The sequence below is a fragment of the Hippopotamus amphibius genome, unplaced genomic scaffold, assembly GCF_030028045.1.
Source record: "Hippopotamus amphibius kiboko isolate mHipAmp2 unplaced genomic scaffold, mHipAmp2.hap2 H_1, whole genome shotgun sequence".
Classification (NCBI taxonomy): Eukaryota; Metazoa; Chordata; class Mammalia; order Artiodactyla; family Hippopotamidae; genus Hippopotamus; species Hippopotamus amphibius.
In genome coordinates, this window is record NW_026648280.1 from 1,403,250 (window position 1) to 1,421,143 (window position 17,894).

Below are 17,894 nucleotides of genomic sequence, written 5' to 3' on the forward strand. Positions count from 1 at the left end.
TATGTGTAAGGTGTTATTTATTTGTTTGCTTTTGCTTTTGTCTCTGATTTGTTCTGTTTCAGTTGTCAATTGCTGTTGGGTTTCTCTTTGAATATCTGGTAGCATACTGGGGTTCTGTCAGGTCTTTCCAGAGCCTTATGTCCTAATGGATTCAGTAATTGTGTGTCTTATACATGTATGTGTTTCCTAGACTTAGTATTTGCTTAATCCAATACTTGGACATTAGTCTGAGGCTTGGACAGTCTTCTATAAACGCCTCTATCACCAGAACAAGCAACCCCAAAAGTCTGGACAACCATGAGGAAACAAAGAAACACCATGCAGGCAAAGGAGCAGGAAAAAAACCCACAAGACCAAATAAATGAGGAGGAAATAAGAAAAATGCCTGAAAAAGAATTCAGAGTAATGATAGTAAAAATGATACGAAATCTCGATAACAAAATAGAGAAAGTACAAGAAACAGTTCATAAGAACTCAGAAAAACAAACAGCAATGGATAATAAAATAACTGAAATTAAAAATACTCTAGATGGTCAAACCAGCAGAATGACTGAGGCAGAAGAACGAATAAGTGAGTTGGAAGATAGAATGGGGGAAATAACTGCCACAGAGCAGGAAAAAGAAAAAAGAATAAAAAGAGTAGAAGACAGTCTCAGAGACCTCAGTGATAACATTAAGCGTACCAACATTCGAATTATAGGCATCCCAGAAGAAGAAGAAAACAAGAAAGGGTCTGAGAAAATATTTGAAGAGGTCATAGTGGAAAACTTCCCCAATATGGGAAAGGAAATAATTAACCAAATCCAAGAAGCACAGAGAGTCCCATACAGAATAAACCCAAGGAGAAATACACCAAGGCACATATTAATCAAACTAACGACAATTAAACACAAAGAAAAAATATTAAAAGCAGCAAGAGAAAAGCAACAAATAACATATAAGGGAAAACCCATAAGGATAACAGCTGACCTCTCTACAGAAACTCTGCAGTCCAGAAGGGAATGGCAGGATATACTGAAAGTCCTGAAAGAGAGAAACCTACAGCCAAGAATACTCTACCCAGCAAGAATCTCATTCAGATTTGAGGGAGAAATCAAAAACTTTCCAGACAAGCAAAAGTTAAGAGAATTCAGCACCACCAAACCAGCCTTACAACAAGTGCTAAAGGAACTTCTCTAAGTAGGAAACACAAGAAAAGGAAAACACCTACAAATACAAACCCAAAACAATTAAGAAAATGGTCATTGGAACAAACATGTCAATAATCACTTTAAATGTAAATGGATTAAATGCTCCAACCAAAAGACACAGACTGGCTGAATGGATACAAAAACAAGACCCTTATATATGCTGCCTACAAGAAACCCACTTCAGACCAAGGGATACATATAGACTGAAAGTAAAGGGATGGAAAAAGATATTCCATGTAAATGGAAGTCAAAAGAAAGCTGGAGTAGCAATACTCATATCAGACAAATTAGACTTTAAAGTAAAGACTATTAAGAGACAAGGAAGGACACTACATAATGATCAAGGGGTCCATTCAAGAAGAACATATCACAATGGTAAATATCTATGCCCCCAACATAGGAGCACCTCAATACATAAGGCAAATGCTAACAGCTATAAAAGGGGACATCGACAGTAACACAATAATAGTGGGAGATTTGAACACCCCACTTACATCAATGGACAGATCGTCCAAAAAGAAAATAAATAAAGACACACAAGCTTTAAATGACACATTAGACCATCTCGACTTAATTGATATTTATAGGACATTCCATCCAAAAACGACAGAATACACTATCTTCTCAAGTGCACACGGAACATTTTCCAGGATAGATCACATCTTGGGTCACAAATCAAACCTCAGCAAATTCAAGAAAATTGAAATCATATCAAGCATCTTCTCAGACCACAACGCCATGAGACTAGATATCAATTACAGGAAAAAAACTGCAAAAAATACAAACACATGGAGGCTAAACAATTCACTCTTAAGCAACCAAGAAATCACTAAAGAAATCAAAGAGGAAATCAAAAAATATCTAGCAACAAACGACAACAAAAACACAACAACCCAAAACCTATGGGATGCAGCAAAAGCAGTTCTAAGAGGGAAGTTTATAGCAATACAGTCCTACCTTAAGAAACAAGAAAATTATCGAATAAACAACCTAACCTTACACCTAAAACAATTAGAAAAAGAAGAACAAAGAAACCCCAAAGTGAGCAGAAGGAAAGAAATCATAAAGATCAGAGCAGAAATAAATGAAAAAGAAAGGAAGGAAGCCATAGCAAAAATTCATAAAACTAAAAGCTGGTTCTTTGAGAAGATTAACAAAATTGATAAACCATTAGCCAGACTCATCAAGAAAAAAAGGGAGAAGATGCAAATCAACAGAATTAGAAATGAAAAACGAGAAGTAACAATGGACACCTCAGAAATACAAAAGACCATGAGAGACTACTACAAGCAACTATATGCCAATAAATTGGATAACCTGGAAGAAATGGATACGTTCTTAGAAAAATACAATCTTCCAAGACTGAACCAGGAAGAAATAGAAACCATGAACAGACCAATCACAAGTACGGAAATTGAGGCAGTGATTAAAAATCTCCCAACACACAAAAGCCCAGGACCAGATGGGTTCACAGGTGAATTCTATCAAACATTTAGAGAAGAGCTAACACCTATCCTTCTCAAACTCTTCCAAAATGTCACAGAAAGCAGAACACTCCCAAACTCATTCTACGAGGCTACCATCACCCTGATACCAAAACCAGGCAAAGATGTCACAAAAAAAGAAAATTACAGACCAATATCACTGATGAATATAGATGCAAAAATCCTCAACAAAATACTAGCTAACAGAATCCAACAGCACATTAAAAAGATCATACACCATGATCAAGTGGGGTTTATCCCTGGGATGCAAGGGTTCTTCAATATACACAAATCAATCAATGTGATACATCATATCAACAAACTGAAGGATAAAAACCATATGATCATTTCAATAGATGCAGAAAAAGCTTTTGACAAAGTTCAACATCCATTTATGATAAAAGCTCTCCAGAAAATGGGCATAGAAGGAAATTACCTCAACATAATAAAAGCCATATATGAGAAACCAAAAGCCAACATCGTTCTCAATGGGGAAAAACTGGAAGAATTCCAAGAACAGGAACAAGACAAGGGTGTCCACTCTCACCATTATTATTCAACGTAGTTTTGGAAGTTTTAGCCACAGCAATCAGAGAAGAAAAAGAAATAAAAGGAATACAAATTGGAAAAGAAGAAGTAAAATTGTCACTCTTTGCAGATGACATGATATTATATATAAGAAAACCCTAAAGACTCTACCAGAAAACTGCTAGCACTAATTGATGAGTTTAGTAAAGTAGCAGGATGCAAAATTAATGCACAGAACTCTCTTGCATTCCTACACACTAACAACGGAAGAGCAGAAAGAGAAATTAAGGAAACTCTCCCATTCACCATTGCAACAAAAAGAATAAAATACCTAGGAATAAACCTGCCTAAGGAGGCAAAAGATCTGTATGCAGAAAACTTTACGACATTGATGAAAGAAATCAAAGATGACACAAACAGATGGAGGGACATACCATGTTCCTGGATTGGAAGAATCAACATAGTGAAAATGACTGTACTACCCAAAGCAATTTACAGATTCAATGTAATCCCGATCAAATTACCAATGGCATTTTTCACAGAACTAGAGCAAGAAATCTTACGATTTGTATGGAAACGCAAAAGACCCCGAATAGCCAAAGCAATCTTGAGAAGGAAAAATGGAGTTGGTGGAATCAGGCTTCCTGACTTCAAACTATACTACAAGGCCATAGTGATCAAGACAGTATGGTACTGGCACAGAAACAGAAAGGAAGATCAATGGAATAGAATAGAGAACTCAGAAGTAAGCCCAAACACATACGGGCACCTTATCTTTGACAAAGGAGGCACGAATATACAATGGAAAAAAGACAGCCTCTTCAATAAGTGGTGCTGGCAAAATTGGACAGCAACATGTAAAAGAATGAAATTAGAACACTTCCTAACACCATACACAAAAATAAACTCCAAATGGATTAAAGACCTACATGGAAGGCCAGACACTATAAAACTCCTAGAGGAAAACATAGGCAGGACACTCTATGACATACATCAAAGCAAGATCCTTTTGGACCCACCTCCTAGAATCATGGAAATCAAATCAAGAATAAACAAATGGGACCTCATGAAACTTAAAAGCTTTTGCACAGCAAAAGGAACCATAAACAAGACTAAAAGGCAACCCTCAGAATGGGAAAAAATAGTTGCCTATGAAACAACAGACAAAGGATTAACCTCCAAAATATACAAGCAGCTCATGAAGCTTAATACCAAAAAAGCAAATAACCCAATCCACAAATGGGCAGAAGACCTAAATAGACACTTCTCCAAAGAAGACATACAGATGGCCAACAAACACATGAAAAGATGCTCAACATCACTCATCATCAGAGAAATGCAAGTCAAAGCCACAATGAGGTATCACCTCACACCAGTCAGAATGGCCATCATCACAAAATCTGGAAACAACAAATGTTGGAGAGGGTGTGGAGAAAAGGGAACTCTCCTGCACTGTTGGTGGGAATGTAAGTTGGTACAGCCACTATGGAAAACAGTTTGGAGGTTCCTTCAAAAACTACAAATAGAACTACCATATGATCCAGTAATCCCACTCCTGGGCATATACCCAAAGAAAACCATAATCCCAAAAGAAACTTGTACCATCATGTTTATTGCAGCACTATTTACAATAGCCAGGACATGGAAGCAACCTAAATGCCCATCAACAAACGAATGGATAAAGAAGATGTGGCATATATATACAATGGAATATTACTCAACTATAAAAAGGGATGAGATGGAGCTATATGTAATGAGGTGGATAGACCTAGAGTCTGTCATACAGAGTGAAGTAAGTCAAAAAGAGAAAGACAAATATTGTATACTAACTCACATATATGGAATCTAAAAATGGTACTGATGAACTCAGTGACAAGAACAAGGACGCAGGTACAGAGAATGGACTGGAGAACTCGAGGTTTGGGAGGGGGTGGGGGGTGAAGGGGAAGCTGAGACGAAGCGAGAGAGTAGCACAGACATATATATACTACCAACTGTAAAGTAGATAGCCAGTGGGAAGTTGTTGTATAACAAAGGGAGTTCAACTCGAGGATGGAAGATGCCTTAGAGGACTGGGACAGGGAGGGTGGGGGGGGACTCAAGGGAGGGAGGGAATACGGGGATATGTGTATAAAAACAGATGACTGAACTTGGTGTACCCCCCAAAAGATTATAAATAAATAAAATTAAAAAAAAAAGAAAAAGAAAAAGCCTGCCTGGTTATGCAATGTGTAACCGAGCAGGATCCTATGGGGCCTTCCCAGCAGGGGCCTCCCCTCACATCCTCTGCTTTAGCTTGTCTCTTAAGTACCTAGATAATAGTATTTGATGCAAATTTCCTGAGTTGTTTTGCAGATGTGAAAACCCCCCACCAAATGGAAGAACTACTTGATGACCAAGAGCACATAGCCCCAGGCCTCCTGTAGCCTAAGGACTGATAATGTTAACCCCTGTGACACCATTCTGCTGCCTCACCATCAATCTGAGACAAGCTGATCAAGTACCCTGTGATCACACCCCCTCACCTGCCCTGTAAAAATGCTTTGCAGAAACCCTTCAGAGAGCATGAAGCTTTTCAGATCAAGAGCCACCTCAACTCCTTGCCTGGCTTTGCAATAAACCTTTCTCTGCTCCAAATGCCAAGCGTTTCAGTTTGTCTGGCCTTACTGTGTCTGGGGCACATGAACCTGTGTTAACAAACATTGTAGCCACTTGCATGAGTTATCTTACAAGAGGAGGTCCTGGTAAGGAATGCAAAACTAACAAGTGAGCACCAACTAGAGAATTCGGGAAAGGTCAAAAGGAGAGAGGAGATTCCAGTCCATATGGCCTACCACCTCCCAGAATCTTTCTCACTGGAATCCACCTTGGCTGAGCAATGCAAGCGCCACCAGGAAGGACCCTGAGTCAGAATGACCAGCCAGAGACAACCCAGAAAGTAACTCTATTTCCATAATCCCTGAAACTGCAAGCCATGTAGCAGAGCAGTTCTCCGGGTTCCCTTACTCTGCTGCTCTCCACCCCTTCCCAATAAAGTCTCTTGCTTTGTAAGCATGTGTATCTCCTCCAACAATTCATTTCTGACCTTTAGACAAAAGCCCACTCTCGGGCCCTGAAATGGATCCCCCTTCCTGCAACAAAACTACCAAGAAAAGCAAGGAAATGCTTACTTGAAACACCTGACAATACCTTAACTTTTGAGGGATGGGGATAATTGTTTTGGAAGCACCATACAGGTGGCTTCTGTGGTCTTAGTTACATCACATTTCTTGACCTAAACAGATATTAATTTTAAAGCTGTTTATTCAACTGCACATGAAAGTTTACTGCAATTTTTTCCCCCACACAGGTCATATTTCAAAATTAGGAAAACCAAGGCTCAGGGGACAAATAAATATACAAAGAGAACACTCGTAAGAGAACATTGATAGTAACAAAAATATTGCAAAATGAGAACAGTTGGGTGAGGACCTTGAGAACGAAGCACTTACCCGAAATGGACACATCTGTGTGGTCCCCTCCAACAGAGCTTGTGGGTGAAGGTGGAGCCCAGGCATGGTGCCTCCTGTCCCAGACCCAAGATAGAGTCAGGCTGGATGGCACCACACTGAGCCTTAGACACTACTCAGAGGAGCAGGCACAATACCTTCCTGCCACAACTACTGAGTCCTGGTGCTGCAACTACTTAAGCCCACATGCTGAGCCCATGCTCCTCAACAAGAGAAGCTACCACACTGAGAAGCCCCACGGACCCACACTGCAAGGAAGAGTAACCCCCGCCCACCTCAACTAGAGAAAGCTCAAGCACAGCAACGAAGACCCAACACAGTCAAGAAAAAAAAAAAAAAAACACCACAAAGAACTAAGTTAAAATTAGTAACCTGGAGCTAAACAAGATCAGAAAGTGGAAATGTTCATGTAAATATAATAATAATTTCAATATAACACTAGACAAATGTGTGCTTTATATATCCCAGAACACATGGTAGGTATGACTACAGTACCAATATTTACAATTACATAAAGTAGAGCAAAAAACAAAAACAAAAAGCAAAAGAGAAACCATAAACAAAGAAAAGCCTTCAACAGAACTCACACAAACATTTTAATCATATGATAATAGCTATAGAATACTGCACAGAAAGGAAAATGGATAGCCATGAAAAACACTGGTAAAGTAAAACTATATTGTGTAAATGAAGAAAAACAATTCTTATATGATTCAATTCATAAAAAGTTTTAAAACAAGTGAATGAAACTATTGTCATCAAATATTTCCCACATAGTTGGCAAAACTATCAAGAAACAAAGTGCTTACTTGAAACGTCAGCCAATACATTAACTTTGGGGGATGGGGATAATTGTTTTGGAAGAACCCACAGGTGGCTTCTGGGGTCCTATTTATATCGCATTCTTTGACCCGAGCAGTGAACGGCTATTAGTTTTAGAATTTTTTCAACTGCACTTTGAAGTTCTCTGCAATTTTTGTTTTCCATGCAGGTCATAACTCAAAATTCGGAAAACCAAGGTTTGGGGAAATAAAAATAACTATAGGACAGTGGTAAGAGAACACAGACAAAATAAAAGACTGCTGAATGAGAAAAGTTGGGTGAGGGCCCAGGATGATGCAGCATTTACCTGAATCCGACACATCTGGGCTCTCTCTAGAAGAGTTTGTGGGTGAAGGTGGGGCCCAAACATGGCAGCACCTCACGGCCCTGGACAGAGTCAGTACAGACGGTACCCATGCCTATCCTCAGACCAACCTCTGAGCAGCGGACAGAGCCTTCCTGGCTCCCTGACCAGCCTTGTGAGATTCCTCACCTGTGAACACATCCAAATTTACAAAATGATGACCACAGTCAACTCCAGAAACGCTGCTCAGAGGCCTTTCTCTAGAACGAAAGTGCCTCTTTAGTGAGCTTTCACTGGTCCAGTGGTGCAGACAAATGGGTGCAGTGCCTTCTGGGTAATGCAGTTCACAGGCCTCCAGGACCTGGCAAGGGGCAGTGCTCCCCGCCTCCATGAAGGTGCCTGCTGCCTCTCTGCCAGTGTTGGTAGGAAGGAGTGTCCTGAGGCTCTGAGGACCAAGGCAGGGTTTCATGCTTCTTAAAAGGGAGGAACCCAGATTTTCATGACATAGAGTCTTTGCTGATCACAGACAAGTACACAGGCATAATATATCACAGTCATAATATATCACGTTTCCAAAACCTACAAAACCAAATGGGCACATGATACCAGGTTGTCACTCAGACACAAAGTGCATCCATCCATAGCTGGGGTCTAATAAACACTGTCTTATTGCTCTCCCAATGGATGGGGGCTAAAGCTTTAGACTCACTGTCTTAGGTCACAGTCAAGAGAGGAAGATTCCACACAGTGCCATGGCAGACAATACAAAGGAGGAATGTGAGGCGGCCAGAAGTAGGGGGGGGACAATTCGTTGTTCCTCTCTTCCCTCAGAAAAGAGTAGAACCAGTGATGTTGTTGACTTAGGGACACCACTTTTGAACACATATCCATAAAGAAGCATGTAATGAAACACACCTGCATGCACCTATTACCTAAACTTTTCTCTAACTCTGATTGGTCTTTCCCCACACTTAAGACCACACTGCCTCTATATCCCCTAAATATTACAAGCACCTCACCTCCAGAAAGGTGGATCTGAGACTTGCTCTTTTGTGTCCTCTCTTGGCTGCCTTGTGAATGAAAATTCTCCCCAGCAAACCTTGGCATCTCAGCATTTAGCTTGCCAAGACTTTGGTTCAGTAACAACCTCATACACACAGCTTGAAATTGCCCAGAGTTGGAGTATTCATCCCAGGGAAATGGGCAAACACAACAATGAAGGGTCAGTTGGATTTTTTATTAACTTTCTAGGCTTAAAGTAAAAAAAGTCTGTTAATAATGAGTATACGTGATGAATAATGTTGTGAGAACAAATACTTATTCCACTAGTGAGGCCACTGAAGAAAAGTCAAGTTCCAACACATTTATTAGCTTCTCAGTTACTAATAAGAAAACAGACATTTTGTCAAAGAAGACATACACCTGGCAAAGGAACACAAAAAATGTTCAATATCATGAATTAGTAGGGAAATGTAATCAGACCATAGTGAGATATGTCTCAACACTTTTAAAACAGCTAATATTCGAAACACTGACCATACTGAACAAGTACTGGTGAGGAATATGGGGGAACTGGAATGCTCCCATACTGTTGATGGGAATGCATATGGGTACAGTCACTCATTTTAGAATATAAAACTATATGTTCATATAAAGAATTTTATATACAAGTTCACAGTAAGCTTATCTGTGAGAGAAACAGGAAATAAACCAAAAACCCCCATCATTTAACAGATGAATGGATAAACAGTGAAATAATGGTATATCCGAAAAGTATATTTACCAGGAAAAAAAAAAGAATTATTCACATCAGCAACTTAGATGATTCTCAAAGTAACTATGCATGGAGATAGAAAAAGACAAATACAAAAGTAAACATTAAGACTCCAATGACATTAAAAGTCTAGAAAACACTACTTGAATGGGACATAAGTCAATAGTAGTGCCTGGAAGTCCTAGGAGGGATGTCAGAAGGTAGATATGGGAGTGATGTATGTTACGATGATAGTTCTGTGGCTTTACAAGTATTAAAACTTACCAAGCAGTGCATTTTAGATATGTTCTGGCCAGTGCATACCAATTGTACAGTTAAATTAAATTTCAATAGAAATTGGCTTCACAAAAAACCTGAATCTCCTTGCTACATCTCCTTTTTGTAGAACTCTGGCAACCACACATTAACCCCATCAAATATCCGTGTCCATGGGAGGGATTCTGTCACAGGGGCAATGAAGACTTGTGAGCAATGACAGGTGTTTCCACTTGAGTTATCCAGGAACAGCCTGGGTCCTAAAAATCACATGCCTGGACTACTCGATTTCCACTCTCATTCCCCATTGTTTTCACTGTGCAGCAACGGCCTTGAGATAAACAATTTGCAGATGCTACGGGATTCCAAAACCTTTACATTATTCAGCCTGACAGTGACTGTGGGCTCAGGAGGAGAGAGATCACTCTGTAGCTCCTGAAAATTTTTGCAAAAACCTTATCCTAAACAGCCAGTTACAGGAACATTTGTGGATGCAGCTTTAGAAAAGGCTCATTCCTTGTTGTTTGCTAGTGTCTCACTCCCTATTAATTCCCTGAGTGATTCTGTACCAAATAGGGTTCCCACCTGATGTCTGTAATCTAACACTCAGCAACACCAGCCTACAGTGTTGTGGACATTATGGCACATGGCTCTTTTCTAGCTGGACCTGGAAAACTTCTTTTCTTGAACAGTACTGGGGGCATGATGTGACAGCCCATGAGAAAAAGAAAGCAATTCATGCTGCTCCAAAATCACATCTGGTTCTCATCTCAGGGTGATCTCAGGATGCACCAGAAATTCTGATACCCTGGACTCAACCTTAGTCCCAGAGCCCTGTAGTCCACCCCAGGAGGCCTCAGACAACAATCCAAATTAGACCAAAACTGCAGTGAAAACTATTTTCTGTGATGATACTATCCCCACTGAGGTATACAAAGTTTGGAACACCCACAAAACTTGTTCCTCTTCATCCCAACAGTCCAATTTGGTTCTCAACACCAGTCTGACAGTGAACAAACCCAAGAGGAAAGATGGCTTAAATAGTAGTCTTTATTATGGCATAGAGAAGAGAAACTGAGGGAGATAGTTCCCAAAGAGGATGACTTGGACCCAGAAAAATCCATTCTGAGCATGACATGAGACAATGCCACCAAAGAAGGTAAAACTCTGTAGGCCCCCAGGAGAACCTGGACTGAATCACCATGGTCAAAGCTGCTTAGGTCCTGTCCTAGGCATTTGGCAGGACCAAAGAGAATGACAACACCCAAGTGCTCAGGCTATTCATGCTTCCTTTTAGGGGATAGGAGAGCACAAAATTCTATCTACACTGAAAACAGGTAACTGATGCCCAATATTGGGATCTGCCACTTTGTAGAGGCAAGAAACGCACACTGACATTAGTCTGGCAATGGCCCTGGGAGGTCAGAAAGTAGAGTGTAGCCTCTTCAATTAAAAGCTTCCTGCAAACCTAGTACTCATAGGCAATCTCCAGTAGGGCTGTGCAGATGGATGGCATCAACTTCCAGTGGAGGACTCCTTCACAGAGCCTATTCAGGATAATGTATTAATGAAGGTGACAGCTCATTCGCTGTTCTCATTTGAAGGCCTTTCCCCAGTATGAACTTTCTGGTGTCCAATGAGGTTAGCCCTCTGGGTGAAAGCTTTCCTACATTCACTGCACTCACAGGGTCTAAATGGGCTGTGAAGTTTCTGGCAGTCAGTCAGCACAGACCTTTGACAGAAAACCTTTCCACATTTGCTGCACAGGTGAGGCCTTTCTATGACCTGAACTTTTCAGTGTTGAGTAAACTGGGTGCTTTGGCTAAAGAATTCTCCTCCTTCAGTGCACTCATATGGTTTTCCTCCAGTGTGAACCCAGGTACTTAATGAGAGTAGAGCTTTGGGTAAAACGTTTTCCACATTCACTGCACTTATAAGGCCTTGCTTCAATGTGAACTCTATGGTGCAAAGTGAGAGTAGAGTTTTGGCTAAAATGTTTCCCATGTTCACTGCACTCATAAATCTTTGCTCCAGTGTGAATTCTCTGGTGGACTTTGAGATGGGAGCTTAGCCTAAAGAACTTTCCACATTCACTACACTCATAAGGCCTTTCCCCAGTGTGAATTCTTCTATGTTTAATGAGGCTGGAGATGTACCTAAAGCATTTCCCACAGTCACTGAATACATAAGGCTTCTCTCCCATGTGGACTCTCTGGTGCTGAATAAGGTTGCTTTTAGTTGTGAAGGTTTTCCCACATTCACTACACTCATAAGGCTTGGCTCCAGTGTGAATTCTCTGGTGCACAATAAGTTGAGAACTTTGACTAAAGAACTTTCCACATTCTCTACACTCATAAGGCCTTTTCCCCATGTGAATTTTCTATGAGTAATGAGACTGGATTTGCATCTTAAGACTTTTACCACATTCCCTGCACTCAGAAGTTCTTTCTCCAGTGTGCATTCCCTGGTGTTTAAAAAGTATGGGTTTTTGGTCAAATTTTTCCACATTCGCAGCACTCAAAAGGCCTCTATCCAGTGTGGACTCTCTGGTGCTGAGCAAGACTGTATTTGCGGCAGAAGGCTTTCCCACATTCACTGCACTCATAAGGCCTTTCTCCAGTGTGAATTCGATGGTGGTGAAAAAGTGTGTGTTTGCCACGAAAAGCTTTCCCACATTCATTGCACTCATAAGGCCTCTCTCCAGTGTGGACTCTCTTGTGCTCAACAAGCCTGTAATTGTGGCAGAAGGCTTTCCCACATTCATTGCACCCATAAGGCCTCTCTCCGGTGTGGACTCTCCGGTGCTCCACAAGCCTGTATTTGCGGCAGAAGGCTTTCTCACATTCATTGCATTTATAAGGCCTCTCTCCAGTGTGAATTTGATGGTGGTGAAAAAGGGTGCGTTTGTCACGAAAAGCTTTCCCACATTCATTGCATCCATAAGGCCTCTCTCCAGTGTGGACTCTCTGGTGCCGAGCAAGTATGTATTTGCGGCAGAAGGCTTTACCACATTCATTGCACTTATAAGGCCTCTCTCCAGTGTGGACTCTCTGGTGTTCAGCAAGTTTGTATTTGTGGCAGAAGGCTTTCCCACATTCGTTGCACCCAAAAGGCCTCTCTCCAGTGTGGACTCTCTGGTGCTGAGCAAGTGTGTATTTGTGGCAGAAGGCTTTCCCACACTCACAGCACTTATAGAGCCTTTGTCCATTGTGAGAGTCCTCCATGCACTCAGTGTCCTTTTGTGGAGTGACTAGGTGCTGGAGAAGGCCAGAGCTACCATGGAAATCCTTCCCAGCCTCCTGACCTCTGAGAGACTTCTTGGATGCACGAACTGTGCAGCTCCTCACAAAGGCTTTCCCCACGTCTCTTCTGAAGAGTTTCTCTCCACTGTGCTGGTGAAATTTCACACCTGACCCACACAGTGCCTGGCCAGGGTTTGTTCCCAGGTCTTGGGCTAGATGCAAAGAACCTTCCAAGGCCAGGCTACACCTCTCCCAGGGATATGCCTTCTGGGTGGACAGGTCTACCTCTGAAGTATTTATTTGTGGCACTTCTACAGAAACATTCTGCTTAGATGGTATCTCCTTGTTCTCTACAGCATACCACCATCCTGAAAGCAGAAAAATGAGGCTGAACTCCATGTAGATTTTGGAAGAAGGAGGAAGCCCCATCACAAATATCTGTCTGACAAAGAAAGGAATAAACCTAAGGGACTACTATCAGGACAAGGGAGCTGGGGCCAGGTTAAGAAGGGACTGCTGTGCAGGACTGGGCTTTTCTCCACATCACAGAACAAGGACGACTCACCAGGCAAAAGACACAAGGACTGGGGGAAGCACACAGAGGAGATGGGGTCCACAACTCACTCCTCCAGGAACAGTTTTCACCAGGGCCCAGGCTGCTGGTGATACATGTGTGCTGTGTGGTAAGGTGTGCTGAGACTCAGGAAAATCTTATTGTCCCTGAGTAGCTGGTGTTCAAGGACTACTTTAAATATAGGTGGGGAACTCATGACACATTAAGTGCATGCCAATACTGGAAAGCACAGCAGAGAGAGGATGGAGAGGACCAATAAAGAGTGGAAGACTGAGAGGTGAGGGATAATCCTGGGTTCGAATTCAGAGTTGCAATGACAGAAGGAGCAAAGTATCAAGAATGCAGAGGAAAGAGAAATAAGGTATTCAGTCACTGTCCTTGGCCTAAAAACAATACTGGGCACAGGACATGTTCCTGATATGACTCGAATCCAGTCATGATATCACTTGCTCCCCCTGATGCCAATCACCAGAGCCAGGCCCACTTTGGGTCTCTCTAACTAAGCCTGGAGTCATGTCCACTCTGTCATGTACCCAGGGTTCTCCTCCCAACTCCAGCTGGAAAAAAACACAGGACCTAAAAGATGCAAGTCCTTAGGGACAAGATGCAAGTTCCTGCAACAGTACTGGCCCAGGGGACAAACACTCCCAAAACAACCTCAGGAAAGAAAAATAATATTACAAAATGAATCTTTGAGGAGTGTCTCAGAGCAACAGCCAACTGGACGCCACAAATAGTGACCACGATGAGTCCCAACAATTCCTGGTATAGTGAGTCCCCAGGAAATGTCAGCTAGAAAGGGGCAGAGCCTGGAGCACAGAGGTGCATGGGTCTATAGAGTCAACTTATCAGGGAGTGGCTGCAAGTAATGGAACCCACTGGACTAATTTCAAGTCATGTGACCCAGAAAACCCTCACTGAGAAAATTTCAGAGCACCAGGTATTGGGGTTACTTATAAAAGGAGGTCCTATATACACTCACTCAGCCTTGGCACCAATAGCACAGATGACAAGGAAGCAGTAATAGAAATGTGCCCACTGTCTAGCTGTGAAAAGAACAGAGTTGCCCTTGGAAAAAAGGGGAAAGGCAGACACCTGCCCAGGATTCTGAACCAGGTGTGAGGGCCTTACCCAATGACACAACAAGTGCAAAGGTCTCCAGCATGACATCATGGTACAGGAGTCTCTGGGCCTCATCAAGAAGCCTCCATTCCTCCTGGGAAAAGTACACAGCCACGTCCTCAAAGGTCACAGGGCCCTGTGATGATGGAGACACATGTGTCCATAAGCAGCCTCTCTCCCCAGGACCCCATAAGTATCCCTAACCCCAACCCATACCCACTCTGGGTTCATCATCCTCCCCAGTGCCCTAACTTAGAGAGCAGTGATACCCAAGAACTCTTCACGCTTCCTTGATCACCAGGTCCACCCTCAGCAACAACAAGCAGGTGGACAGACAGATGCCATCTAAGCTATGGGACTGGTATCCATGGCCCCCTCCGTCTCCTGCAAGACAGCAGCCTGAGGGTCCCCAGGACCTCCTCTCCCAGACACAAACTTAGCCCCATCCTTCTCTCTTATGTTTGTAATACCAGGACTTCAGGCAGTTACCTCACACACCTTCCCCACATGCATATCACTCATAGGATAACTCCTCATACATCTGATCCCCATCACCACCACCCAGCCCACAAACCTGACATGTCTCCTGCCTCCTCACATATCCTTCTTCACATGACATCAGAAAGTGCCTGCCAGTGCAACATTATCCCAACATACCCCAATTCTCCACTAGCAGAGAACTCTCTCCCACACTCCAGCCCACTGGCTGAAAGGGCGACTGCTCACAAGGCCACCCACTGTTCTGGACTCTGGAGATGACTGGTAGGAAATTGAGCAGGCACCCCTCTGTCCGGATTTGGGACTCAGAGGCGGAAGTCAGGCTGGGTGGGGGCCTGGAATATGCAGGTCATGAATGCAGCCTTGGTCACCACTAGTGGGAAAAGCGGGACTACGAGAGGAAGTGAGTGCGGCAGGAATGACAGTACTGCCATCAACTACGGGCTCAGGGGGCCTCACAGCCCCTTCTCAGCAGTGCGGACAACACCTCTCCTATTGCTTTTGTGCTCCGTCAACTCGGTGCCGGAGTGGGGGAGGGGAGTGGAGGAGAGGGTGGGAACAGAGGGGAGGAGAGGGGAGGGAGAAGGAAGAGGGGAGGAGAAGGGGGAAGGGGGAGGGGAGGGAAATTGCATAACATAAAATAACATAACATAAAATAAACTTCAGAAAGGAAACAAGCTATAGCACCTGACCATCCTATTCCATCCTCTATGGAAATATCTTATTGTATTCTAAACATCTTGATAGGCATTCAAAGCCTTATAACTTATAACCCTTACAATGATTCACTTTGTCTCCCTTCAAACACGTACTTAACAAGATATCTTAATTATTTTCTCTTTCAATACCACCAGAATAAGATGACTTAACAGTAAAATAAATATTATTAGAAAAATACAATCACTGAAAAAACAAAAGCTCTCTAGTGAGGATACAGTGTAAAACTGTAAGTTTACCTAATGCATAATGTGTGTTTCAAAATGTAACTATGAGGGGACTTTCCTGGTGGTCCAGTGGGTGAGACTCCTCACTCCAATACAGGGGTCCCATGTCCAATCCCTGGTCAGGAAACTAGATCCCCAGTGTATGCCACAACTAAGGAGTATGCATGCTGCAATGAAGATTGCGGGTGCAGCCAAAATGAAAAAAAAAATTTTTTTTTAAGAAACTACGGGATAAAGTATAATCACCTCATTCAAAACCTAACTTAAAATCAGTAACATGAAGCAAAACAAGATCAAAAAGTGGAAAATGTCCATTTAAATACAATAACAATTTTAACGTATACGCTAGACAAATGTGTGCTTGATATACCCCAGAAGACATGGCAGCTATGGTTATATTAGCAATGTTAATCAATACAGAAAGCAGACCCAAAAACAAAGCAAAACAAAAGAAAACAAAAACAAAGCCCTCAACAGCACAATTTAAAGAGACATTTTACTCGTATATTCACACTATAGACTACTACACAAAAAGAAAAATGAACAGATACCTATGAAAAATATGGGTAAAGTCACGTAATGTTGTGCAAATGAAGGAAAACCATAATATTTATACGATTCCACTCAATGTTTTAAAACAATTGAGCAAAGGTAAACTACAGTTGTCCAATAATTTCCAAGTAGTTGGCAAAACTATCAAGAAAAGCAAGGAAATGCTTACTTGAAACATCAGACAATACCTTAACTTTGGGGGGGGGGATGGGGATAATCGTTTTTGAAAGACCCCACATGCGGTTTCTGGGGTCCTATTTACATCGCATTTCTTGACTTGAGCAGTAAAAGAATATTAATTTTAGAGCTGCTTATTCAACTGCACTGGGAAGTTCTAATTTTTTTCTACGCACGTCACATTTCAATATTCGGAAAACCACGGTTTGGGGGACAAATAAATATAAACAGAGGACACTCCTAAGAGAACACTGATAAGAACAAAAACACTGGAGAATGAGAAGAGTTGGGTGAGGGCCCGTGGGCGCAGCATTTACCTGAATCGGACCCATCACGCGGCGCTCCCGGCGGAGTCTGTAGGTGAAGGAGGGGCACCGGGATGGCGGCTCCTCGTCCCGCCCGAGACAAAGTGAGCCCGATGGGTGCCCACGCAGAGCCTCAGACCCGCCTAAGAGCAGCCGGCACAGCGCCCTCCGGGGTGTCTAACCTCGGGTCAGGATGGCGTTCCCAACCTCACCACCGGTGAGCCGATCCAAGATCACGAAATGTCGCCCGGGGTCCACGCCGGAAAACCCGCCCACACGCGGCCGCCTAGGTGGACGCCAGTGCGCAATGCCTTCTGGGTACTGTAGTTCACAGGGCTCGAGGCCTTGGCAAGCGGTGGTGCTCCGCGCCTCCAGGAAACGTCCCGCCTCACCGCGGGGGCTCCTGGGAAGGAGTGTCCAGAGTCTCTGAGTACCAGGGCGGAGTTTCACGCTTCTTAAAGAGGAGACACCCAGATTTGCGTGGGAAGTAGTCTGTGCCGATCACATAGAGATAGAGACATTATATTTCAGATGTTCCCCAAACCTACGAAACCAAGTGGGCACATGATACCAGGTTGTTGCTCAGACACGGAGTGTATCCAGCCATAGTTGGG

General features: G+C 42.7%; 2 protein-coding genes across 2 annotated transcripts; both read right to left on the reverse strand.

The window, feature by feature from the left end:
* Positions 1-9,217: 9,217 nt before the first annotated feature.
* Positions 9,218-12,243, reverse strand: LOC130843016 (zinc finger protein 154-like). The gene has a single exon (XM_057719691.1). It carries the CDS (start codon positions 12,235-12,237, stop codon positions 11,716-11,718), a length of 522 nt encoding a protein of 173 aa, XP_057575674.1. The 5' UTR covers positions 12,238-12,243; the 3' UTR covers positions 9,218-11,715.
* Positions 12,244-12,394: 151 nt separating this feature from the next.
* On the reverse strand, positions 12,395-17,525 carry LOC130843012 (zinc finger protein 501-like). Its single transcript, XM_057719687.1, has 3 exons — positions 17,293-17,525; positions 14,814-14,940; positions 12,395-13,476 (listed from the first exon to the last, which is right to left on the reverse strand). The coding sequence occupies exons 1-3, from the start codon at positions 17,305-17,307 to the stop codon at positions 12,395-12,397; spliced, it is 1,224 nt and encodes a 407-aa protein (XP_057575670.1). The 5' UTR covers positions 17,308-17,525.
* Positions 17,526-17,894: the final 369 nt, after the last annotated feature.

Bases quoted from the DNA above. Each gene is read 5' to 3' on its own strand.
- LOC130843016 (XM_057719691.1), bottom strand. From the start codon at position 12,237: ATGGGGAAAAGGCCTTATGAGTGTAGAGAATGTGGAAAGTTCTTTAGT.
- LOC130843012 (XM_057719687.1), bottom strand. The intron at 13,477-14,813 runs GTAAGGCCCTCA...TTCTGCTTTCAG, and splicing joins TGCACTTGTTGTGTCATTGG to GATGGTGGTATGCTGTAGAG.